Raw genomic sequence first — 27,847 nt, 5'->3', positions numbered from 1 at the left:
AACTGTTTTGACTGATGAAAAAGCACTAGACGGTATTTCAAGTAGCACAACTGCTTGTTATTTTATTGCAACAAAAATTGCACCGAGGCTAGAGAAACAAATAGGAAAACATATTTACAAAGGAAAGCAAAGTTTGTCTACAAAAATCGGTGAGGAGGCTTAGACATTAAAGATGAGTAGTGGTATGGTGGTAAAGGAGCAGAATAAAAAAAAAAAATAGAGCCAACACTGACGGTACCATGTTGAAGTCAAGGCAGCTTGCAGTTGACTTGTGTTGTCAGGCATCGCAGTCAGATAGGGCACATGGGGTGAGGCGACTACAGCACGAATACTGAGAAAGTCCAGGAGTTACTGAGCATAAAGGAACGTTTGTTTGGCTTCTTTAACTCTATAATGGTCAGCTTCTCACTTATTCATCATCTTGTAAAACAGCAAGTGACACATCCATAAACATTTCAGTCCAGTGTTTCCCCCAGGATACATATATATTTTTTGCTGGGGTGGAAAGGCCTCTGAAACAGCATTCAGGCCCTGTGACATAAGTCCTCCATCAACACTAATTCTCTCAGGCAAAGAGTCCCTTCAGTGGCCAGAAGAAACACTGTTTCAGTCTGCGATCCCTCTTTACAGATCAAACGGCATGCTGTTGCAAGGCCGAGCTGCTACTGATGGCTTTTGTGACTGGCATGTATAGAAAGTTGGATCAGTTTAATAAACTAAGACAAAAAGGTCCAGTCTAAGGACAACATAAACAGTCAGATCCACTAAGTAGCAGATCGTGCACCCTGGTCCCTCTCCAGTACAGACTGGAGACAAAGGTTTTTGGTATGGCAATCACACGTCCAATAAACAGATCAACACAGCTATCTGCACTTGTAATTTGGCAAATCTTAAACAGCTCTGCCAAAAGTGTTTAAGGCACTATTTGTTACCAACGGTGAAGGCCACTAGCTCATTGTGCCTCATTTGCTTGCTCCCATTATTATTTTATGGCACATGGTTGCAAATCCTGCAAAAGCATTCATACAGAACAATCACTGGCACGTTTTTCCATCACTCGGCACAAAACCAATCACTGATGAAATGGCACAAAGCAATGCAAAATGTTGGGATGTGTTGAGCCGAGGCATCAGGTTATAACACTGTAATTCCAGAAGCTCCCTAATTCTTTCAGGTGACGATGGAAACGATGAGATCAGTCGTTTAAGTCGTAGAAGGCATCCTAGAACCAGTTGAGGTTAAAAGTGTTTTGTTTTTGCTCGTTGTCGATGAAAAACAGTGATGGAAACAATTATCACAGGCCTCTTCTACTAGTGTCATCGATAAAAGGGAGAAACACAACTAGAATACATAAGACATGATCATTTAAAAAAATGATTGGTGAAAAGTCATGTTGATAAAGAATTGGCCCCATGCCTCTCGTAAAGGCCAAAAGACACTGTTCGTTCATGGTTAAGGCTTTTCAATATTGCAAACTCTGTCTGACGACGTCGACGGAGAGATTCCATCCACAATAACCACAGGCTTAAGTGTTTCAGAGTGTACTGTAGTGTGAAACCTTCACTCTGCTGCTGCTTTCCCGCAGGCTTTACCCTCAGATCTCCAACACGCGTTCGGCATCTCATGCTCTCAGAAAAAAGGGTAGTCTTAGATACAGTTCATGTCAGTTTTACATCTTGGTAGTTTAAGATTTTATGGCGCTACCTCTGAACAATGTCACTAATCTCTTTGACAGAGGACAGAAGCTTACTGAAGTCCTGCTGGGCATTGGCGCCCCCTGTGGCAGTAGGGCAGATCTGCAGCTCACGCAGGCTGTTCTCAAGCTTGTTGATGGCCTCGCGGAAGGCAAACTTGTTCCTCATCTGCTGTATGGAGTCGACGTAGCTCACGCAGTACTTCGACAGGTTCTTGCCGGCCTCCAGCACAGCGCTATGGCTACCCGTCTGCTCCGAGTTGCGGCAAATGGCAGCGCGGAGCAGCTCGGTGCCTTCCAGCACCATCTTGCGCGTCACAGCAGAGTTTGGGGTGCGCTCGGCAGCCTGGCGGGGAGCAGTCTTGCGGAGGGAGCGTCGGGTGTTCACTAAAGGGATGAAAGCAGTGGGTGAGCTCAGATCGCCGGGGGAGGTGAGGGAGGAAGAAAAGCCTCCTAGGCTCTGGCTGGAGAGGGAGGTGGTCACTGAAGTGGAGGAGGTGGAGGTCTTTAACGGTTGAGGTTTGGAGGTGGAGCCCAGGGGCAGCTTCTTGGAGCCCTCACTGAGGGGTGAGCGGGCTGGGTCACTGGCAGTGGTTGTATGGTGGGGCTCTGAGAAAGAGGGGAGGCCCTTAGCTTTGATCTCTGAGGTGGTGGATGAAGGAGAGGGGAGTTCTTGAGTGGGGCTGCGGGAAATCTTGCCCGTTTTGGCATTGGTGGGTGGTGGAGGTGGGGCTGGCTTGGGTTTTTGTAATTTTCCTCTTTCCCTGACCGATGAAGAGTCCCCGGTATGCTTGTGTCTGCGGGCCCTGCACTCGTCTCCAGCTGCCCCTAAAGCCGGGAACACATTGGGCTTGAGAAGCTCAGCGTGGAGAGCGCTGGTCTTGGAGTTCTCCAGTCCCGGCAACCCTGGTCTCCTGACTACCTTAGGTGTTAACGCCTGGGGACTGGAACCAGGACTAAGATCAGTGTCTCTGCCTAGGAAGGCAGCGGAAACATCTGATAAGGTGTTCAAACGTGGCGGGGGAGTCAGGGTGCCCTTTCGAGGTGCGTTCTCCCCCTTTTGCTCACTGGTTCTCTTGCGTGGCAGAGCTGGCTTGCCCCCAAAGGTGCCTGAGTCAAAGTGGCGCTGGCCGAGGTCTCGCGGCAGTGTGACAGACTTCCATTCAGTGCCAGCTGAGCCAATTGGCATGCTAGAGGACCAAAGAAAACGCTTCGAGTTGGACATGGATTCCTCCTCACTGGGCGGTGTTGTAGCCGCCTTCCCTCCAGGGCCAGGCACTGCAGGAGCGCCCTTCTTCCTGGGAAACAAAGGTCCTGGGTAGGTCGGAGCCCCGTTGGTGATGCCCCCTGCCCCATTATTGTTACTCAGGAACTTTGCGGAGTCGAGGCCATGTGTGATGTCATTAATGGTCAAAGATGCACCGTTGTTGAAGCTGTCATTGTCTCGAAGATCTGGAGTCGCGCCCCTCCTGTCAGGGTGGATGTCCATCTCTCTGAAAGATGAACTGCGTTTGGGTGGAGCTGGTGCATTCTTTTTCTTTTTCTTTATGAGACTAAGAAAGCCGCTGCCTCGTGTCTTGTCCTTGTCTTTGGGTATCAAGCGGTCATCCTCATTCAGATTACTGTCCAAGAGGGGGCGCTCTTTCCTGGGGAGCATGGGCGACGACACAGCTACCTCCGGCTCCAATGGGTCTGAAGAAGTGCCCAAAAGAAACAGGAAATCATCAGTGATGAGAAAGAATATAATACTGTTACCAATTATAAAACTAAAATGACAAAATACTTGGAACTGGATACTTAAAAGTGTATTTTACAAGAAGGTGTAGCAACAAGGGCAGGAGGTGCAGTGTGTGTGATTGTGTCTCACCTGGACTATCTCCATCCCGGTTATCCATGTTTTTACGGAGAGTTCTGGTTTTGGTGGGCAGCTCTGGAGCCTTCTGCATAGGACCAAATGTTGCCTTCTTCCCTTTCTTGCCGAGCTCCTTTTCCACCTCTGACAGTAAAGATACAGTTGAGATTTAACCCATCTTTTCACATCGTAATAACTAAGACAATGGAACCATTGCAAGAGTATATTTGTGTGGATATAAAAACACCCACAAATCAAAGTAAGCAGAACTGACCATCCGAGATGCTTGACTCCTGGAACATGGTCTCGAAGGCTTGGTGTGTTTCAGCAAAAGATGGACGTTCTGAGGGGTTCCACCTCCAACCTGACAGGAAAAGGAAAACAAAAAAATAAATACGGTATAAAAAGAGTCAAGAATGGAGTGTTTAATCATATTCTGGATAGATCAGTTGTGCTACTCACAGTCCCTCATGAGCTCGTAGACCTTCTCTGGGCAGCCTTCTGGTCGGTCCATGCGGTAGTCTTTCTCCAGCAGCTCGTACACTTGGGACAGGTCAATGCCGGGGTAGGGAGACATGCCGTAGGTTGCGATCTCCCACAGCAGCACACCAAATGCTGGAGACGTAGGCACAAGACAGCTAGTTGTGCTATTTATACAACAATCAACAACAGAAACATGTCAAGAGCTAAATGACTGGCATGCAAAGTCATGGGAACGTGTGAAACATTATGAGTCTAATTGTTTCCCTTGTTGGAATAGGAACCTGAATAAAGAAATGAGCTATTAAAGCAGGAACATTGAGAATACATTTTTAGCATTTAGCGATGAGATCAAACTTACCCCAGACATCAGATTTAATAGAGAACTTGTTGTAGGCCAGACTCTCGGGAGCGGTCCACTTGATGGGGAACTTGGCCCCAGCATGAGCCGTGTAGGTGTCTCCTGTCATTAGCCGGCTCAGGCCGAAGTCTGCAACCTTTACCAGGTGGTTCTCCCCGACCAGACAGTTACGGGCAGCCAAGTCCCTACAGGAGACAATTAAGAAGAGAATGAGTTATGAACAGGAGGCGGTGGTGGAATCCTGACCAGTAACTGTAAACTATTCCAAAAAAACAAGCTGACCAAGAAAAAAAACAAAGAGAAAGTAAGAAAGAAACATCAATAGTATGTCTTGTTACAACATCCACTGTAGTGTTGGATTTCGACAGATGCTTTTGTGTGGCTCAGAGTCACAAGCTGAGTCTTGTCAGGATTAAAAATTGAAATGCAGTTTGGCAAATACAAAAGATATAAATCATCTCATTGCTTCTAAGGAACTTTTTTTAAACGTGCCAGAACAAACGAGCGATCCAACGACATGGACTTGACTTTGTTACAAGTCTGTCCTCCTGCGAGAACAGAAGGTCTCTACACCCACCTGTGTATAAAGTTTTTTTTCTCCAGGTACTCCATAGCAGAAGAGATCTGTGTGGCCATGTGGAGCAGCACCACTGCATTGACCTCCTCTCTGTTGCACTCCCTCAGGTAGTCTAATAGGTTCCCGTGGGTCATGAACTCTGTGATAATGTAGAACGGTGGTTCCCGTGTGCACACACCTACCAAGGAAACAAGTTTGCAAAACAAAACACATTAATATTCACTTTGTTACTTTCATTAGCTGTTCTGCTGAAAAAGTCTTGAAAATATACTGCTGCACTGAACTATAAACTATTTAACCTGCAAACATGATTACATCTGCAAAAGATCCGGGTTAATTGTTATTCTGAGCCTTAAAAAAAATCCTCTATTCAAATGCAGGTTATATGATATAGATACAAGGCCTCCTTTAAAAACGTTAACATACCTAACAGTTGTACCAGGTTGGGGTGTTTGATCTCTTTCATGACAGCAGCCTCCTTAAGAAACTCCTCCACCTCCATTGTATCCTCCTGGACAGTTATTGGCAAACAAGTGAGCAAACCCATAGACTGGTTGCAGTTGCAGCCATACAACACCAGGTGGTAGCATTATCGAGCCAAATTACAGATTAATAGCTGACAAAGTGTTAAAATGTGACAATAGTAGTTGTCAAAATATTCCCACTTGACTAGACGGATGCTGACATACGTCCTTTTCTCAAAATATCAAATGAGCTTATAAATCCAATGATATCTCGCTCTTACCTTTAGTGTCTTGACAGCCACAGTGAGGTTGTACTTCTTCCAAACACCCTCGTACACCTCCCCATACTGGCCCCCTCCCAGCTTGTGCTTCATGGTAATGTCAGTGCGCTCCATCTCCCACTTATCGTAGTTGGGAGAAACTCCGTAGATGGTGGGCTTGTTGCGCTTAGGCGCCGGGTAGTGCAGCGTGGTGATGAGGCCGTCGGACACCGTGGAGTGGTGGTGCACCAGCTCCGCCAGTGTGTTGAAACGGCTTTCCGATGAGACGTACAGCTGAAGGAGAAAGAGATTCTACATTTGAGTAGATGTACACGAGAGGTCAGTTCAGTTTAGGACATCGACAGACTTCTTAGCAACTAACTGCGATAACACTTATTCCTAAACCAAATATCTGCCATAGTTTGAGATTTTACGATTAATACAAGATAAATTATTTTCAATTGAGTAATTCAATATACTGCACTTATACAGGTCAAATAACTGTCAAAACAATTAAATAAAGCGGTTATTTGTTTTCATTATATGATGACTACTTGTGTAAAAATGTTCTTTTTTTTTTTTAAAAGAGTGCTCGTACGACAATGTCACATCTGGAAACAATAAGTGATTTTAGAGAAATGCACAAGACCAAAAATAACTGGCAAAGTGCCAGTTATACTGCATGAAATAATCCTCTAAGTCTTGACAAAACAACAAACATTGTCTTCATAAAGAACGGTCATTGCCCATTCAAAACTCACAAGGCATTACTCAGGAAGCTGGTGGAGGGAAGGATATTGGTCAGGGCTCAGTGGACACAGTCTTTTCCATTGTCCAAGTCTTACATAATCCTAAAAATGATTTGCTCTACAAACTGCACTGTGCATTTCTTTACTTGTGAACAGGCCCTTTGAGCGAGCTGAAGGCATGTGGAGGAAAAATGGAAAAAGTGCTGTGGAAAGACCCTAGAAATGTAAAGAGGATTTAATGGTCAGTTGGCTTCTCTACTGGCTTAAACCTTGACCATTTATTAAATTAAGGGGAAAAATCAGTTTGGCTACCATATAAACCAGAGGTATTCAGAGCAGTATTAATCACAGTCAGAGTCAGTGTGAAACAAAGCTGCAGCTCGGGGGAGTACTGAGGTAATCTCAAATTATTGGAGAAGTCGATCATACCAGACTCTTGAGTTGTAGCTCAGTGGGAGGATGGAAAACAATATGAGATGGATAACCGAGTGTCTGTGTGTGCGTGCGTATGTGCGTGTTCGTGCATACTTGGCTTCATCTGTCTGCGCTAATGCATGTCTTAGCATGGGCGTCAGTGTCTGGCTGGCCTTGCGTCTGCTGGCCGTGAGCAGCACAGTGGTGGTTAGAGGCATTCTTGTCATAGCTAGCGTTCCTCAAGCTCGCTCACCTCTCTGCATCACAGACGAGACAGTGACACGGCCAGAATGGCAGCAGCCTCTCAATCAACATAGCAATTTGGGAGAATCCCACAGAAGAAATTCCGTTGGACAAATACAGTCTACCGTGACCATCAGGATAGGGTACCCTGCACCTTATTTAAAAAGATCTTATTGTAACCGTGAGCGCCAGATACCCTTCCATCTTTGCCAAACCTTTACTTCTTTACATTTATGAGATTTTGCATGTGGGATTCAATCATGTCTTCCCATTTCTCAAAATGTTGCACTGACTAAAAAGCTGTCCCCTTCATTACTGCACCTGCCGACCATCTTTACTTCACTGTATTGATACAAAAGATATAGAACAATGTGGTAAGTCCTGCCATGTGCTGTGAGTTAACAAGTAATAAACCACATCTAAAAATCAACCTTAAGGCATTTGTGCGCATGTGTTGGGTTACTTACACAAAAAGGCAACCATTTCAGGTGCTCCCACACAGTAATCACACCTTTATTATCAAGTAGACAGAAGTTAATCTTGGTGTGTGTGTGTATGCATTTCCTGATGCCTACCTTCCCGTCAGACGCAGTGTTAATCCTGTAATGGTAGACTCTCCCCTCGTACCGCAGAGAAATGGACCTCTGGCCAGGGCTGCTCTCGCTCTCCCGGACCAGAAAGCTTCCGTTGATGCCCGAGCTGAGCAGGTACTCTGCAGCGTTGCGTGACACGGGTCCATGGTACCAGCTGTGCTTCTCCAGGCTGTTGACAGGGGTGATGTAGTTGGATGGCACCCAACCCTGGCCATTCTTGGTCTGTGCCTCGCACCACTCGCCGTTGTGGTTGTAACCCAGCACACGTAGTTTCTCTCCTAGTTAACATGTGAGATTACATTTTTTATTATTATTATTATCCAGGAAGTGACTTGTTGGCTTCATACTCATAGTTACAACTCACTCCTCTGATCTCAGAGAGAGAATTTCCACGGGTGGGCCTGTTGTGAATCTTCCGTGTTCTTTGTATCAAGAACAGGCTACGCCGGCATGAACGCCGCACTAGAACGGACATGCCGGAATTCACTGTATCTAATGTCATGTTTCCTCAGATCTTTTCCACAAGTCATTTAGTGACCATGACAAAATAAATGCACTTCTCTACATTAGTTTAGATGGTATAGAACCAAAACATTACTTTATTTATGTGGCACATATTTACATAAAGTAAACCCTTTTTGAGCAACGGCTCATATTAGAATAAAGTGGAAAGTGTCGTTGGACATGACATTTTCTTGTTTATTCCGGTGCATATGTTCTCTCCTTCCTTCCTCCGTTTGTCCATGCAATCCATCTGTGGTATTGTTTTATTGTCGGTTCAGAAGAAAAATAACATGTGTGAGACCATCGCCAGGAAATGAGAGTCAGACAGGGATGAAGACAGAGAGGGAAAGAAACAGGAAGTAAATAAGTAGATCCCCAGTAAGATTCATAACCTTATTGAGGCCGTTCTCTCATCACTTTTGATGTCACTTCCAACATACACCAATTGTGACAGTTGTAAAAATCTAATTGTTGATTGTGATTTCCGATATATTGATTCAACTATACCAGTTACACCTATATACAAATGTCTGAAGCCTTCCTAGTTGAGCACTAACTACTCTATACAAACTAACCTTTAGTAATGCTGAGTGTGTTGTCGCCACTGGCCACAAAATCATAGAGTGCGACAAACAGGTTGGGGTCATTCTCGCTGGGTCCAGCCAACAGGTTCTCTTTGGAGTTCCAGCGGGCCGCTTCTGTCAGACCCTGACTCTCAAAGTCTGGTCTCTGGAGAGCTTCTGAAAAAACAAAGGAGAACAAATGCAGTTAGCTAAAAATGTGAGGGAAAACATCAAACAATGCAATGCAGCGGGGAGATCTGTAGGCGTGTTTGGTATGCAGAAACACGGCAAGGCGGTTTTCCCATACAGCTTTACACATGTAGGATGATTCAGCAAAACAATGTCAACTGTTGCATGACCATGTGTCATTTAAATTCCTCTATATGTATATATTCTTTAAATGGGCCTTGCTCCAACAAGCAGGTCATCAGCTGTGATCCCAACATGGGATTAGAGTAATAAACCTGATCATGTGACTCTCCGTTCACGGTGTCTTTTTAACTTTTCATTTCCAGGATTATCCCTGCTTTGTTTTCATTTTCTTGAATACCAAGACAACTACCACTCTTCAGACCGTGAGAATGTGTCTCGGTGTGAATCTTCACCGTAACATGGATGTGCTTGCACTCACAGGTAATGCGCCTAGGTTCAAAAACTTATAGCTATGTTACTTACAGACACATCTTCAATTAGAGCCACTTTAGAGCAGTACAACTGAGGTCTAAAATGTGGAAAATGGAAAGAACAGAAGAAAATTGTGTTTGTGAGGACGAAAGAAAACAGAAAAGTGAAGTGAAGAGACATTTTATAACCGCTGTTTGGCCTAAACGTGAGCTTTATTGTGTGGCTTGCTCAGCTGTTGTCACACATGTTTTAGAGGCATCTTATATTTCATCCCCCCAGCTCACAACACCCACATCCTTCCAACAGAGACAACAGGCTACAGCTGCACTAGGTTTTCACCTTCCATTAAAAATTTTACACGTGGTAAAGTACGAGTGGGGATATATTTTAAATCACTTTGTAAGAAATAGCACACAGTGCCATTAGGAAACCAACCAAACCCTAAAAAGAGAGATTAAATTGAATTTAGGCTTACAATTCATGACTGGAAAATTGGGTTGGGATAGTGATACAAGCTTTTCATCAAAGGGTGAAAAGCACTGGAGAAAAACCCTGTCGTAAAATGTAGCATATTATGAGTTGCTCACCACTTTTATTGCATAAGTGGATGTTAGTTGAGAAGGGGAAAAAAGAGATCTGCATCATCTGATCCATCTTTTACAAACATTATGCATGTAGAAAGAGTGCTATGTTCTGTAAAAACAGCCCAAAATCATCTGAAAAACGTATACTGTACCACACCATAGCTGAGTCACAATTTAAGGATTATTACCTTGCCATGGGATAAGGACAATGGGCTTGAAGCAATCAAGGCCCATCTGAATATGGGGGAAACATAGCAGCGGCTGAATAGAAGAGTCACATGTGTCCTCCTCTCTGGATGCTTTAGACAGAGCAGCTATGGGTACATTCAGGGCAAGGCTATATTTGCAGAACTTTAATTAAACAGATAATAAAGGTTAAATTAAATTAGATTACATTGCAGCCACAGTGATGTTCAAGATATGAATAAGTAGTCATCAAGTTTAAAACAGAAAAAGATGAAAAACTGAGATTTGGAGCAGATCTCAAGTTTTTGGGGAAGTTTGATCCAGATATGTGGCGCATACAAACTGAATTCTGCTTGTCGATGTTTAGCTTTGACAGTAAGCAGACTTGTTCCAGACAATCTGAGGGGTCTTTATGGTTCATAACGGAGCAGCAGATCAGAAATGATTTTGTCAACCATTCAGTGCTTTACAAACCAACCCCAGAATTTGATTTGAGAAGTCTCTTCTAATCTTGATGCTCCTGGATGAATAAATCCACATGCAGAGTCCTTTACACAGAATACAAAACAGTTATTTATTGCTGCGCCCTATAGGTTGTCAAAATGGATGTTAAAAATAAAACGGTCAAACTCAATGATAGAGAGCAGTCAAACTTAAAGAGCAGCAGAACTCGACTGAACTCAACATATTCAAAAGAATCAAATTTCCCATGAGACACCTGATTGCACTGGATAGAATTATTAAACAAAATGGCAACTCCACCTCCTTCCTACAATTTGGGAGGGGCTAACTCATTGAGAATGGTTGCCAAGTTCAAAACAAAAATCATAAAACCAGATTGGGAATGATAATGAAATCATTTAAAATACATTTCCTGCCAAAGACCTAATGTTTAATAAAGATAAATTCTGTGTTCTTTGCCATTCTTTGCCAATTATTTGAGACAGTGCTGAACACAGATGGAATAAATATACAAAATATGATTAATTTAGTTCCGTACATGAAGTCCAGGGGATGAGTGTGCTTCTGAGAGCGGGTGTACACCCAAAGTGTGTTCATGTGATTGTGTCCAACCCAGCTGACGGAGCCTTGGAATCACAGTTGGCAAAGATATGCGTTTGCGAGTTCCTCAAAGCAAGAAGTAAACAAAGAATTTGTAGCATGCAAGACTAATAACCCAAAGGAAGTAAACAGAACATATGTGGTCCAAAGCCAGTCACATGACATTGTTGACAACTTGCAGTTATCAGTGTGTTTGGAGGCTCATGAAAGACTTTCTTTCACACGGCTTCATCTGCAAAGTTAGACCCACCAGCCTGAGCTCACTTAGACAATCACTGCCAAATAGAGTGCTACTTTTCAGTCACAAACCTGACATTTTGTCCGTGAGAACACAACACATTTGATTTCATCTGGAGCATACCGTCAAGCTCAGACTCTCATATTTAGGCGAGTTATAATGCTAAAAGAGCCCTGTTGCATTTGGAGCAACAATCATGGGTGTTTCATGGGAATCATGGGAAGAGATACAGGTGAAAATGTGCCACGTGCAAATAAAAAGACAAACAATCAAATAGTTCAGAAACAAAGGAAAGCAATGACTTTCCCATATCATGAAATAGTGGATTTAAGTCATAACATGATCATCATTCCGGGAATATGAAAAGATGTCTATGTTTAGCAATTGAAAAACTGTCTAAAAGATGCAGTTTGGACACATTTTCTAATAAATGGCAAAAAATAGTAGCCAATGATTTCCATTTCAGTTTATCTCTTGGTTATACAAACAAGAGTGGCGGGTTCCCAATGAATATTGTAGACAAAAAGAAAATACAGAAAACACTGATTAAAGAGAAAAACACAGATGCATTTTGTGAAATGTAGGCTTCAGCTGAGGCCAGAGATCATGCAAAATAGAAATAGAGCAAGATGCAGACCTGAGAGCCAGCAGGACCATATGTCCAGAGTTTAGCCTTGTCATAAAGTGTGTGGGCAGCACATTTGAGCAGCCCATGCCACACATGTCCACTTTACAGGCCACAAATACCACAGCTCTTTGAGAGAGGGCAACAGCACACTGACACATGGACCATGACAACACAAGCTAGATAGAAGACATCTGAAATAGGAAACCACAAAGCTGCATAAGAATACAAACAATTGTTTAAAAAAAAAAAAAAAAAAACATGTCTGGTCCATTTGGTGCTGGCAACTAAGAGAGTCTTGCTGGTTCCAATTCCAGACATCTTAAATGAGTTTATTGACACCTTGGCTGGAAAACAAATGAAACTACTTGGCACAATAGAAATAAGCAGTAGTCTGGGTCCAAAACCATGAATTTATTTGTGGTCCTCAGCTGGCCCTCATCCCTAACCTACATATTTATGAGTGATGAGCGAGAGGAAAAATCCCTATCTTACGTACTTCTCTCGCATCAACTGCCAGCACCCGAGTGGGAGCTGGTGGAGAACAAGGGGAATGGATTCAGGTCATACATTTGATATAGTTCTCTCCACTGTGGGAGATAGTATGTTAATGACGTGATGTTCAGACCAGAGCCCAGTGGAGGAGAGCAGGGAATACCAGGTGATTAGAAGGCAACTAGAAATTGGAAAAAAAACACTATTTTTATCATTTATAATAACGACAAGATGTCATACAATATTCATTTTGCATTTCCCTGCTATTATGCTAATCTTCATTCTAATGATATATATTCAAATTGCTTACTACTTGGAGAAGAATACAAATGAGGCCTCCACCTCTAATGAAGTAGTTCAGGTCAGAATGATTAATTTGGGGTGGAACATCTCAGCATGAGATTTGCTGTGCCTTGTGCCATATGGTCTGGAAATTAGATACTCTTTATCACCGTCATCCACTTCAGTGGGGAGCGTACCAGGACTATTAACTCTATTAAATCATTTGGTTGCACAATATTTGGCCCACATAAGACTCCACCGAGTCTTCCATTGCCAATCAATTATTTTGTTGATCATGTACAGACTCGATGGGCCCTGGATTTCTTCAAATTGCCTTGTATTTTTTATTTTTTTTTCATACATCACAGGCAAATCAATTACCTACTTTAACTGTGACCAGAACTGTATAATTAGAAGTAATGGAAAAGAGGTAATCGCTAGTCTGCAGACTACAAAGAGTGGGTAAAATATATAGATCTACATGATCTAAATCTCTTACAGACCCAATGAACAAGATCCAAGTACTGAAACATAGAGAACCGAAAGGGAGCAGAGACCGAGATTAGCACCCCTCTCCTCATAAACAAGAGTTAAGTGGGACACGACCAGGAGTCAGATTTCCTTGTATTCTCTTCTCGGTCTCTTTTTCCACTTCTTTCCTCTTCAGCTAGCCAGTGTGTCTGGCTTCCCTCACCCTCCCCTGTGCTCACTCTCTGCTTTCCCCTCCCCATTCTTGTGTTTCCACACAACTGTGTTACACTGTGATACTTCATCTTTTATCCTTCCCACTGTCTCCAAAGCGCCTGCTTTTTGTTTGTTCGTGTCATCTGTACTTTAAATTTGTGCTTATATTTCTCCAAAGTAAACTTTAAAAAACACGGCTCCGAGCTAAAAGACGGGACCACAGCCATCAAAGTATTCTTACCTTCCAAGTAACAGCTGGAGGAGGACGAGAGGCCTTTCTTAGATTTACACCCCACCAATTTCAGGCATATCTCCAACATTTTCATTTGCTTTCTTTCCCTTCCCGCTTGAAAATGTTGTTGCTTGTTCAAATCCGACGTCCCTCGAACGTTTCCCCTCTACATGTGTCCAACAAGAGAAAAGTTCGAACACAAGAAGAAAAAACTAACAAAAAGGAGAAACGGCACTAAGCCAAAATAGGTTTTGAAATATACTGGTTTTCTTTTCCTTAGTCCTTTCAGCTGCTGTAAATCCTCTTTTTCCCCCCCTTACTCCTTTCCAAAACACAAAAAAAAGCAGAGTCCACTTTCCGGCAAAGTCTATCAACTTTCTCTTCTGAGCGTCTCCATGTTTTTTTCCCCCCCTTTTTCTCTTGGGGTTTTGGTTAGCTCCACGTCTGTGAGACACAATAACGATCCAAAAGCGCAGGTTTGTTCCAAAAGCTTGCTCGACCTGTAGATGTGTCAGTTGAGTGGGCAGTAGGGCAGTCTGAACGGTGCCATTCCTCTCTCCCGTCCTGTGCGAGTGTGTATCTGAGGCACAGGGACTACTCGTGCTACAGCTGCCAACAAAGGGCCTCTTTCAGGCTCAGCCTGCTGCACTCAATGACATCAGCTGAGCCCTCCCACCTTCAGCAGCAAACACACAATGAGAGGGAGAGACCGCTACCACATACACAAGCACTCACCAAGAAGAGTACAAACACCATCACCCAAAATTCATATCAACATAAGAGACAAAAGCTTTGATTGAAGTTTAGATTCAGTATAGACCTCAAATAGGTCTTCCTTCTTTCTGTTGAAGTCATGAGATGATTACAAGAAGCTCCACCTCCAACTTTTTAACCCCCCTTCCCCCTCTCACTGTCTTTCTGCCGGTCTCTCTTCTTTTTTCACCTCTCTCTATTCTGACATGTTTACAGGTTGAGGAATCAGTTCTGGAAACACCACCAGGTAGTTAAAGGCAAAGCTAAAGCTCTCTATGAAGAGCAGCTGACAGATAACAGTATAACCTTCAGCATTCTACTTTGGACTTCACACAACAAAGTTAGCAGCATATTTAAATTAATCAAATTGAGAACATTTATCTTTTGATCTTAAGAGAAACACATCTGACCATGTGATTTTAGACAGTAGCGTTGGTTTTGCCATATCTGGAAGGAGTTGTTAGCAGAAACAAAGCTGTCTTGCAACAAAACACTTATTTCTTTTCTCAGATTTAGTCATACGAAATCTATTAAAAAAGGTTGAAAAGATAAACAGCTGTTCTTAGAAATACATCAAGAAATGTCAATCTACCAATAAAAAATGCCATCTGTCGATAAAAGCAACGTTTTGACTTCTGTACGCTTCTCCTAATGGTTGATTCTTGTTCAATCGCAACAATGCAAATAACTGAGCAAAATCAAGGTGCACCTATTGTTCTCTTAACACTTGTACTTCACAATAAGGTCCCTTTCGCTACAGCCTATATCCCTCCTGCTCAAGTTGTTTAAATTCTACAAAAATGTTTCCTTCTCCCAGCCTTTATTACAGGACAACACACTGTAGATGGCCTACTATAATTTAGTCAGAGGGTGAAGACCGTCGTTAACATCCATACAATTTAATGAATTTGTTAAACACATGCTGTTATTGTCAGACGGATTGTTGAACTTTTTAAACATTTATGAGACGTACTCTCTATTTTATTGCAGGATATTGTTATGTGTTTCTGTTATTTTGTCCACTTGAGTGATGTGCTAAAGATGAAGATTAAAATCACAAAAAAACAAACTTTAATCTGCTTTAATCTACTGACTATGTCTGGCAAATATTGTTTCATTTAAATGACAAACATAACTTCAGAGATAAGAAGCACAGTCAGGTGAGTGATTACATAGGAGGTGGGAAGCCAGCTTGATGATGCCACAATAGCACATAGCATGAGCGCCACACCAGTGGCTGACCAGGTGACTGGAATTTCCAATGAGGGAGCAAAAGCACTGACCAAAAATAAACAAGAAAGGTACAATGGCTTTGCACTTTTTAATTCCATCATAAAAACAAAAGCGAAAGCAGTGATATATGATAACTGATTTATGTGCAACATATCAGATAAGAAGAAACATGATAAAAGAGAAGAAAGAGGAAAAGGAATTTAAAAAAAGATACGGTCATGTCTGTGTGAGCAATGGACTATTCCCACAAGAAGCAGTCAATTATTGCTTACATTTATAAGCATGTTCGCTCATGGCTGAGAATCCATCATCAAGGGTTCTCATAATGTGTATTAAGGCATATTTCAGAAAAGGTGCTCTGAAGTTGTCAAACTATTTCCTGATCAATAGTTAGCTGTTAAGAATTCCTTTTTGAACTGGGCAAAATCCAAACAACTCAAAACCACGAGAGGCATTATAGACTTGCCAAGAGCTGGCCTGATACTACTGGTCCTGCTACTTAAAAGTTATTGTGTGCTTGTCTGTTTGCTTTGGGTAGTGATGCTTTCATTAGCATCTACGGGTATTCCTAAATATTTCTCACTCGCTTGGCTAGTAGTGACCTCAATTCCCTGAACATCCAGTCACATGGCACTAGGCCCTGCATCAGTGCTGGTATGGCAAACATTTGTTTCCTCTCATGCACCACCCCAAACACCAATTAAGAAGAAAAGCAGGCTTCCTCAAACTCTGAGAAAGGCCCATTAACTTACCGCAGTCACAAAGTGTTCGGGAGATGAGAGGATGAAGAGAAAAGGAGCAAGGCTATAAAAATGGAGGAGGAAAGAGGAAAAAAGGTTGCAGATGGAGAAACATGAAGCACATTGTTTGGAAGTGAGCTCATAGAAGAATCGCTTGCTTGCGTTTTATAATCCGGGCCGTGTATGTTAACAGTTAGCTGACGTACATCCACCCACGGGATGGATTTTGGCCCTTTTCCACTCATGTACACCTCTCCTGCTTTTCTGATTACGTTCTTTAGATCTTCAAGTGGAGAACCGTTTGTATTCACGAACTCCGAGGCTGCAACTGTGTTACGATTCAAACTGTACTGGCGTCATAGCTTTTAGATAATGTTGATATGAATCCATATTTTCCGTGTCCCATAATCACATGGTCTTATTTATGTTTATTTTGATAAACGGACAATGCTCATTAATAAACAGCTAGATTTACTATGCAGGCTTATTTTCATCTGCAGTCTCTTGCAAATCCTAACTATCAATTATGAACTGGGGCATTGCTTTTACACTTAATACTTTTTTTAAATCAGAATGCACTACGCAAGAATGAAGCTCAGTAATTCATACCATTACATGATTAACTGCTACCGACATCTGCCATGAACATTTTGACATGTGCCAGGCAAAAGTAAGCCATAAACTTATATCATGAAGTAATACTTGGTAAGAGGATATTGTCTGTACATGTTAGAATATTACAATATTTGAGGACTGCTTGATTTCTGTGCTTCCAACTCCATGCATGAGGGTACACACACTGTTAGACATGTAATCCAGTCAACACTTTGCTTAGATCCCCTGTTTATCAAAGTCATGGAAAAAGAGTCATCACACTTTTAAATCTTAATTACAGAGGAGGACAAGGGTGGGAGACAAACCCGCAAAGGTTCCTAATAGTAACTCTGCACTGCACATGGTTCATCATTTCACTGCATTACCTAAACCAGAAGTCACAGCCAAGTGTACTTAAATATCAAACACACAAGAACCAGGTATGTATGTGGTGTATGGATGTGCGTGTGTGCATGTGCGTCTGTGTGTGTGCGTGCGCGCGCACACTGTGGCTGTTTACTCAGGCCCTGCTGGAGAATGCAGCCAGAGTGTCTGAGGCGTGCAGACCAGCACATGAGGTTAAGGGGTTTTGAGTTCCACATAATTCTCCACTTAGTATTGTCCACAGGGAGAGCGAACACTTCAGAACAAAACAGTGGCTGCTCTGGTTCAAGGTTAAGGCTCCAGCATCAGCCTGAGGTGGTAATAACTTACCAATGTGGACAACAGTGAAACTGAACATAAAGGAAGCAAACTTGCCAGCATATTTAAAAGATTTGCTAAAGATTCTGATGTGCAGAAATCAACATATGCACACAGGGAACAAAAGGCAAACAATGTCCTTGAAGTTGATCCTCAGCAGGCACGTTAGACGCGGTTTTCTGACTGTATTTTACATGGAAACAGTGAGACTGACCCCAGAGGTCATTAAACACATTTTATGATGAAATCCACTTTATGTGCATGCTCTTGTGTATCTGCTCACTCACAAACTATCTCTCTCGCTCTCTCTCTAGACAAATCCTTCTCATTTGAAGCGATCCGTAAACAGTCCACTGTCAGCTCAGCTGTACAACAATCTTTAAGTCAGGCGGGTCGGCCAGACCTGCTAGCACAAAGAGCGGAGACAGAGGGAGTTAAACCCGGCCGACCTATTGGAAAGCGACTGCAGCAACCATTTTACCATGATGACAGAAACAAAATAGGGCAACACAAACCAGGTGACTGAGCAGAACCTTAGCTCATTTCTCCACACGATAGACTGCTGTAGGCCTAGACAAAAAAACTCTGTGCTGCCAAAAATATGCAAACCTACAGAGAAAATAAATGTATGGATGCTAGCCAAGAGTTAAAATGCCATACTTTGACCTAACAGAAAGCCAGTTCAAATGCACACAACTATTCATCACTTGTCAGGGATTAAACAAAACGCTGCTAATCAGCTGTGTTGAAAAGAAGTGTGGAAATTAAGATGGCAAAAGAGAACCCTGACAAATGAGCTCTCCTCTGAAATAACCTGTGTGCAATGAATCCAGTCATTTTCAGAATTTGCCTAAACTAATCAATGTGACCTATATGCTGGAATAAAAGCACAACTTTTTATATTCCATTGTTTTATGAGTAAGGGAGCCAAACGCTTTCAGGAGAGAAAGCAGAAAAGAAAAGGGTGTGTGTGTGTGTGTGTGTGTGTGTGTCTATATATATATATATATATATATATATATATATATATATATATATATATATATATATATATATATATATATATAGGAGGTTTGCAGTTCTACAGTAATAGAAAGCCAGTACTAAAACCTCTGTTAATACTTTGAGTCTAATTAATAAGTTCAATAGTATAAACAGACAACACCTTAATAAAAGCAGGCAGACTCAGTAAACAGGGCCTAAAGTCCGTTTCTACATACTATAAACCTTAAATGTTTTTGAGATGTTATCTAGATGCCTGGGGAAAGACTCCATTTGTCTGTATGCCCATTGGGGGTAGAAACAGAAACAGATAGTATAGAAGAGTGACTCGGGCTGTGAGGCTTTTGGACTGCAGCAGTAGAGCTGCTTCAGTTCTTCTTTGTGTCTAAGTGGATCCAGATGCAGCAAGCATAGCAGGCCTCCTCTTATAACGCTATGAAGAGGAGCTTAACAACACAAAGGGACAGGACAGCATACCAGTACTGTATGCGCTGGACTGGTGAGGGGAACACAAACAAACCAGAAAATAATGTAACCGGCCAGACGATGCCTAAGTGGATAGATTTAGTTCATTCCTGCGCAATGGAATTCAAATTAATTCTTTTTTTTGCACTTCTGAACGGTGTCAATGTCAAATCATGAACTTTGATCCTGTATTCTGCGTGGGGAAGCTCTCTGACCAAGAGGGCCCAGACATGGCTGACATTTTGACAAAAAGACAGAGCTGGCAAACTAGGTAGCAGGTTGTCTGCAGAGAAAACAACAGCTGTGTCTGGAGCTGCCTGCTCGGGCATGGAGTGGGGAACAGGGGGTATTTCTTCTGTGTGCGAGTGTGTGTGCTTGGACCCGGGTGCCGAAGAGCTGCCACTTTGCATTCCTAACCCAACTTGGAGGTTCTCGGTATGCATGCGAGTGCTGCATGTACCGTTTGTGTACAATGGACATGTAACTAGCAAAGAGAAGAAAAGGACAAGCAATGTATCAGTACATCTAGATTTGCAACTGATACATGGATGGCCAAAAAAGAAAAAGACATTTCTGTAGATAATCATTTTCTTGTCCGAAACTGGGCAACCTCAAGGCCAGGTTTCATAACAGACTGTTGCAGACGATGAACTGAATCCAAATAACAAAAACCAGAGTGAGAGTCAATGACTCAACAGGACTGTTTGTCCTAACCCTAACCTAACATATACCGACACGCTTACACTTTCAATTGTTCTGTGCAAAACACGTTGGAAAAAGCTTTGGTTTAGGCTTTTGTGATTTATTTTTTTTTCCTTCCTTTATTTGTATGTTATTTTTTCCCCTTCAAAGAATAACGTAAATTACACATAGAACATAATTTCTCAATCTTTTAAATTTTATTTGATTTGTATATATATCATCAAACCAGAAAATAGGTATGTTGCATGGTTTTACATTTCTGGACTAACGAAGGACAAACAATTTCATGCACATTATTTGTGTTTTTAACAGCGTATATAATGCATTTTGAGAACAAACGAATGGAAGCTAAATATCAACCATAACATGCGTAGAAAGTGTCATGACCTTGTCTTTCATGAAAAGAGATAGTGGGAGATAGCAGCTAAATATTAAATAATGCACAAGACAAACCCACGTGACCATTTTTGCATAGAAAATACACACATGACCTCAACTTCTACACTCTGAAAGCTGATATACGGTGACTAATGCTGGCTGCCTGTTCTGTGTTCTCATCATCTATGAAGCTGTTCTGTGATATGTAAAATCCATATGAAATAAAAAAAAAGAATGATAGGAAGACAATTAAAGAGAGAGAGACAATTTCAAAAAGGAGAAAAAGACGAAAGAGAAGGGAGAAAAGAGGGAGCGAGGGGGGGGGGGGGGGAGGGGGATGGCACCAGTTATTTGAGGGAGGAATGCAAAAGAGGTCACATTCTTCACTCCACTGCTGTGGCTTGCCCTACGTTCAACTCTCTCGCTCTCTTTTTTTCAGTGTGAAATGCATTATTACTCAACACACCTCTGGTGCAACAGATCAAATACAAACACAAACTATTCCCTAGAAAACAGAGTGGAGCGGCTCAATAGGCAATTGATATGGTCACAATGACCGGACAGGTCACTATGTTATACAATAGGAATCTTTCATTAAGGCATTTTCTCACAGAAGAAGGAAAAGAGGTGTAAATAATTACCTTACAATGGCTGAATTCCATTTAGCTTTTTCAATTTCAGGGTGTTGTAAATACTGGCTCAGTATCACACTTTCATGGTTTACGGAGACACTTTGATAAAACTGAATACCATAATAACTGTGCCTCCTCTTTGTAAACCACTCCTGTGCAGACAGGACTATAATTAAACAAAACACATTGATCTGACTCTGGTTTTTTGTGGGAAATGGATATGTGTATTTGAGGGTACCTAATTCGACTTAGTCATTCAGACTATTTCAGATCTTGACATAATAAAATATTGTATATTTGTCATGCATTTTTTTTAAAACAAGGAACTTGTGAAGCATGAACTACCTTGATTTCTAAAAACAGCTGTTTTAACCAGCCATCAGCTAGGATGGTAATAAATGGGACTCTTTCCAGGTGGTTAAAACCTGATGAGAGGGGAAAAGACTTACTAATCAGCGAGGTGTCATTCAGCAAGGGACAAATGTGTCTCACTCATGCACACACACACACGCATTGTTTCTAACACATTCAGACATTAACACCGAATTTGGCAGGCAAACTTGTCAAAATTCCATTAAAAAAAAAAAATAAAACCACTATCAAGGTTAAAAAGTAAACAGATTAGATAAAAGGAGAAGTCCTCGCACTGTTTCTGTGTTTGTGTGAGCATGTGTATGCCCATTAGTCTGGAGACATGGCCAGCCACGGCTAAGGACAAGCCACCAGGGACCTAACAGCTGGCCTGAATGAGCATTACTACGAGGCGCCTGCTGCATAGGTATGTAGGTGGGTGTGAGTGTGCACGCATACACACACACAAACCCCTCCTGCAGTCTTCAGAATCCACAGGGATCATGGGAGGAGATTTGGTGTATAGACTGCATAGAGTCCTCGAGTTCCAGCCAAGAAAGCACCAGACAGACCAAAACTGAAATGGATTCACTTACTGCATAAACGCAGCTGCTGCAGGACGGACACACACACACACACACACACACACACACACACACACACACACACACACACACACACACACACACACACACACACACACACACACACACACACACACACACACACACACACAGCTTTCCTCACTTTGTAAAACAACATGTAACAAATAAATGCATAGATATAATTGTTATTTATTAAAATTGTGGTATCTGGTACCAGATTGCTCCATTGTTGCAGATACCTGATCCAGCTATTCCGAGTCGGTATCAGACCGGTATCCGTATCAGTGCACCTCTATTATTTCACCATCACTTAAAAACTGAAGCCTCTTCATATGCAATTAAGATTAACAAAACCTTTGAAGTTCTTCTTCTTACCATATTTTCCTGTTTTACATTGTATGTGCTCCACAGACATGCAAATCAAACGATTTCTTATTTAGTTGCTCGTGGACACAATGTTAACTGGTGTGCTGCGTTTTCCTGTTTTCTGCCCTGTACAGTACATACTGCTCCAGCACCAAACGGTCCCGAATAGAAATGAGCACAGAGAGACAACGAACAAGCGGAGTGTCATCTTCCTTCATCCACACATTATAATGTGCCTTGAACATACTTGAAGCTTTGCCAGTCTAGCCTCCAGGTGTCAAACAGGGGAAAATTGAGGGGTGAAGCTTATAAGTAAGAAGATAAGTCTTGTTGTGTCCACACCGAAAGCTATCCAAGCAAGAAGCAACATGCCAGAGGACCCTAACTTTTCTGTAACCCGACTCACCTGGCTGATGACCATAGCTTGGCATGGTCCTCTTGCTGTCTATAAATTAAAGTTGGCTGTAGTAAAGATTTGAGACGAGGGCAATCAGTTGCCAATCACATGCCAAAACCGCCGTTTGTAAAACCCTTACACTGTCCAGCTAATGTTGTTTTCCAGATGTTTCAGTGGAATTTAAAGCTTATGGTTTAAGCTTCATACAAAAGAGACAATTTCATGAACAAAATGAATGAATAAAAAGAGTATTACAAACTACTCTCTTGCAAACCTGTTATAATGTGATGCATTGAGAGTTCAGAACCTTGTTGCATTGTTTGCATTTGTGGTTGAATAACTGAAAGTGCATTTGCTTGTAGGTGATATAGTTTAATTAATGGACTCTTTCCATGTCCAACTTTCAAACGGCTGAAATACCAGTGACATACAATGTGCAACCATGACTATAAGGCTTTTGAGCTCACCACTGATTCACTCAAACATTTTCAATTAATTCCAATGAAAGATGCTCACTAGCAAATAAATCAAAAAGAAAATTCTACTTGTCGACCATCATGACTGACAATCACACATACGCATCAATTGTCTTGGTGGCTTTTAAAACTGTAACGGATCAAACAGTTATTATATTTTAATGATTCAATTACACATTTTGAATTTGTGCGTGCACGCGAGTGCTCCTTCCTGTAGCTGCTTTATATTAAAAACCTATCACAGGTAAAATATCAGTGATGGGTTTTTGATACAGCAACAGTATCAGTAGTTGCATTAGTAATATGGCAAATAAGACGTCAACAAAATTGCCGTTACATGAAAGAGAGAACAGAACTACAGGAATGAGGAAGTCATATAGGCTAATTGTTTATAGGGAACATTGGTAGAATCAGAGATTCATCAACCCCTAATGCCACACACAAAGTGAGACAGCAAGGGATTGTGCAGCATTTGTAGCTCGTTGTGTATTTGTTCACTTAAAATAAATAAACTGTAATTATACTGTGCGATCATGAGATTGCACAGTATAACAGTAAAAAAAAATCATGAGAAAAACAAAATATATTTAAGATATAAAAGTATTCTCTTTGTAATGGATATAGCATCCTTGGTCACAATTGCAATACAACCCTAATAAAGCACATTGACCCCAAAGATTAAAGCAACCACCAGGGGGCAGATTTCCTTCAAGCCATCAAATGTAGGAACAGCAATTATTAAGATACCTCCAAATCAGGCAATATTGTTGTGGTTTACTTTCCTTTGAACCCTTGATGTCCCAAATCTGCTTTCCTCTTTCCAGTCTGTCTTTTTCAGAGCAGGGAAACAAATGTAATACATCATTCCTTTGTTGAATACATTTACACAGCAATTCCACTTCCTGCATACTAAAATTAAGGGAGGAACGAGGGCGGCACATATTTGATGTAAAATAACTTCACTATACCGAGTTTAATAACCACATCAATCTCTAACTAAAGCAAAGTTTATCCTGGCAGTAATCTTGGTGACACAATCTTATTGCAATTATTGTATTTCAGTTAAATTACTTTTAATAGCCAAAATGGCAGCACTTTGGAAGGCGAAAGCTACAGTATAAAGATATAATTGATAGCTACTAAACTGTAAAACTGATGTCAAACAGCTGCTGAACAGTCAATCCAGAATGCATTTTTTGTATCTACAAGTGAACATAATACACATGACAAAATTAGACGAGAAAGAAGGGATCAAGTACACTCTGTTGTGCTCAGACCTGTTTCTTAAAACAGGCCTGGTAACCTACTGCAGCTTGTCATCTAGTCCATGATTTGTCTATTTCCATAGTCAACTCGGGGAGATACCAAGTTATCGGAGCGACACACAGAAATAAATAGCTGTAAATACAGTGTGTGAGTTATGGTTCCAGAAGTGTACTACCCTGCTCAGTCATTATGATCTGTGCCAGCTAGCCAGTGATATCACATCTCACTGTACAGTACACAGAGATGCCAAGAGCAGAGACAGGTCTTTGCTTGCCCTCCACTGCCTCCGTCTCTCTCACAGGCAGCTGCATGCAGAGGTCTGAACCTGCCTGCTGAGAAGCAGCATGGCGCTGGCTAGCCTAGTGTTAACTAGCTGGGGCTCATCAGGAAGAACTGCCCTCCTCTTGCTCTGTGACTCACATCCCCTCTTGTAGTCTAACCTGCTCATCGCAGGAGGAAAGGGGCAGAAAGGGGAAAACAAGTACGTCCCATGTCACTGACCCTTAGCCAAATTCGATCCATTCACTGGCAACCATCTGTTTTTCTGACCATTCCTGTCCTGTCCCCCTCTGTGTTATCAAGACTCAGGGTCAGTGAAAGGTAGTCCTGCCAATGCAGGCCTGCAGAACCATTTGGTGAACCTAACAGTTAGCATGCATCCGGTTCAATGTCAAGTGATAATTTAACAAGCGTAAACCATTTAGCTCCATCTCTCAACTGAAACACTCATTTTGCCAAACTGGTTGCAATTTATTGGAAATTCTGTTCAACATTCTTGTATACGGTTTCTTTTTACCTCACCACTACTTTCCATTGACGTCTGGAGATAGAAACATTATGACCCACTCCCCACTGAGGATTACAACACAATATTCAGCATAAAGTTATTTTATGCTTGAGAACAAGCCTCCCTCTACTTTGGTTATAGTGTGGGCAATAAATTAAGGCATAAACCACCACGAAGGATCTTTCATAAGCCCAAACGTGTAAATATCAAACCATTGACTGTAAAAACAAGAAGTGAAATGGTGACGCAATGATTGGTTTCATCGAGTTATGATTGAAGCTAAAAGGTCTGTGCACAGTCATGCTTGCTTTAAATATGGTCAATTGATGGGGAGATAGAAATAACAAAGGGTTCTAATCAAAAAACAAAACACATTGCTTTATATGATCATGGACTAAAAAGATACACAGCAAAAAAACATCACCAGGTACGACATCTATCGAAGTGCGACATAGCAGACATTGGGTCACTGCTTTGCAGAGTATGGGGAGGCTCGGTGCCAGTAGCATGCAAGCCTTCCCAAGTGGGTGGGATTAACTCATACAGGCAGGGCCATGTTTCAGGTGCATCTGTGGCTACTATGGTTGTGTCTGATATAATTCACGAGCAATTTCAGGTATCATTTTATCTGAGCGCTGTCACATTACAAAACTTCTTTTACATCATCGATGCAGAGGTGTTTTTTTCTTGTTTCCGAGTTCTTCTTCATCAGTTCCTCAGTCAATGCATGCTTAATGAGGACAGGGTAAAGACTGGAGGCCGGCTCATCTTTTACTGTGTGCACTATTTACTTAGAGCTGTCTCTATAAATCAGGTCACACAGCCTTAAACACTTAAAGACAACACTGCTGTGACTTGGAAGTTAGCCATTCATTCAATGTATTTTGTATCATTTAAAATCACAAATTTGCCTGAGGGCTTTACAATATGTACACATACAACACCCTCTGTCCCAGGACCCTCACATCGGTACAGGGAAAAACTCCTAAAACAAACCTTTCATTGTTTTAGTCTATTTTACCAAATTATGAGCAGTCCATGCATCTTTCCTGGTTAAGCGCATTACCATAATGCAACATTTACAATGGTTCAATCTCTTTAGACCTTTATTAAATTATGAAACCATTTTGTTTGACAGTAGAATCAAATGTCAGAAATACGAAGAAATGTTGGACGCTTGTTGTTCATTTCTTCATAAAAAACAGATGGCTGGGAAATCTCAGACCACAGGATCAATAGACTAACCTAATATACGTGCAGCAATATCAATACCAGTACGTAACTCAAATCACTGTATGAGAATCACTTTACACCCTTAAGGAATATCGCAAAACTCCACAATCTGCTTGGCATTTTAAAATGACGTCTACAATTTCATATTGACAAAAATATGTCTCAGCTTGTATTTATTCAAAGGTAATGCCAAAATTATTGTTAGTAAAGTATTTCTTACATCTAAAACAGCTGAAAACTAAATTTAAAGAGGGAAATGGCAAAGTGTATTCAAAAGTCAATGGCACAAAGCCAACACAAAAGTTACTTGCAGCATACAACTGCTGTAACAGGCTTTACAGAGGTATGGATTTAGTTAATTATTTATATCTAGTACCAAAGGCTAGTAAATCTCTCAGCGTGACAGTGAATTGAAAACATTTCAGACAACGTGACAGTGGAAAAAAGCTCAGCAAAAACATTTTCTGTCAATGACAAGTGATATTTGTTCTTACCGTGCACAGCAAAAACGTTACAAGGCTGGATCCCATGGCGTGACGACTCTCTCCTTCCACCCTTGATGAAGGCCGGCAGACTAGGTCTCCTCTGGTCCCCTACAAACTTCCCCGGCTGCTGCCCCATAAGGGCAGGATGCCAGGCCGCAGCCGGGACTCTCCAAACTGGACTGAGTTGCTCACAGTCCAAAAGTTGGTCACCAGGCAGGTACGGGATCGGGAGAAGACAGGACCCCTTTTTCCTGGCTCAGTCCGTCCTCTCCTGGAGTATGGGTGCTGCGGGTCAGCTATGCAGATCCGTATTACTCCAGTATGCTTTAGTTTATCATGCATTAATGGATCCTGAGTGCTTCAGAGTTCAAAGAAGGGCATTTCAAAGTAATCTAGAGGTGGGAAAAAGAAATCAAGAAACATTTGATGATTTCATTAAGAGCATTATGAATGTTTTAGAAGAAATTGCATTAAAACACAAATTGTCCAAATGTTAAATGTATAATGAAAACAACACAACCCCAACAGTGTAGTAAAGATGAATTAAACATATGCTTCCTAACATCCTTTTAACTAATGCAGGGGGGAAAAGCTCCAATAAGTGTGAGTGAACTTTTGAAAAGAAAGCTCTTGTTTGATTTCTAACTGTCCTCAGTAACGTTACCTACATATTCTGTGCTTCCCTCTGTATATTAAAAGCAACCTTTCCCTCTGTTATATCTCGGTGGTTCACCCACTGAGTTTCCTCTGTCCGAGGGCAATCAAGCTCTTTAAATGACAAGCTAGCATTGTTAAACCTCAGTGTACTGCACACATGACAATCAGGACATTTAGTGTCGATAGGCAACAACAACAACAGGGTGCTTGATGCAAAATTAAACATGAAAGCATCGAAGACATACACAATCATTACTG

The 27,847-nt window shown here is 41.7% G+C and overlaps 1 protein-coding gene across 3 annotated transcripts; it reads right to left on the bottom strand.

The window, feature by feature from the left end:
- Positions 1 to 62: 62 nt before the first annotated feature.
- Positions 63 to 27,068, bottom strand: abl1 (c-abl oncogene 1, non-receptor tyrosine kinase; the record flags this gene model as incomplete). 3 transcript variants are annotated; one of them, XM_079234885.1, is made up of 11 exons in its annotated part: positions 63 to 3,441; positions 3,524 to 3,689; positions 3,820 to 3,909; positions 4,008 to 4,160; positions 4,387 to 4,571; positions 4,964 to 5,141; positions 5,390 to 5,474; positions 5,709 to 5,981; positions 7,669 to 7,964; positions 8,766 to 8,930; positions 26,942 to 27,068. In XM_079234885.1, 11 exons carry the CDS (start codon positions 27,066 to 27,068, stop codon positions 1,701 to 1,703), a joined length of 3,459 nt encoding a protein of 1,152 aa, XP_079091011.1. In that variant the 3' UTR covers positions 63 to 1,700. The 3 variants fall into 3 exon arrangements, with proteins under 3 accessions (XP_079091011.1, XP_079091012.1, XP_079091013.1); XM_079234886.1 differs by having other exon boundaries at positions 63 to 3,385; positions 3,561 to 3,689; XM_079234887.1 differs by lacking the exon at positions 26,942 to 27,068 and adding an exon at positions 13,775 to 13,859 and having other exon boundaries at positions 63 to 3,385; positions 3,561 to 3,689.
- Positions 27,069 to 27,847: the final 779 nt, after the last annotated feature.

Source organism: Taurulus bubalis, assembly GCF_910589615.1.
Source record: "Taurulus bubalis genome assembly, chromosome: 19".
In the NCBI taxonomy this organism is placed as follows: Eukaryota; Metazoa; Chordata; class Actinopteri; order Perciformes; family Cottidae; genus Taurulus; species Taurulus bubalis.
The sequence above is the reverse complement of the archived record's forward strand: the minus strand, read 5'-3'. Positions and strand labels throughout refer to the sequence as shown.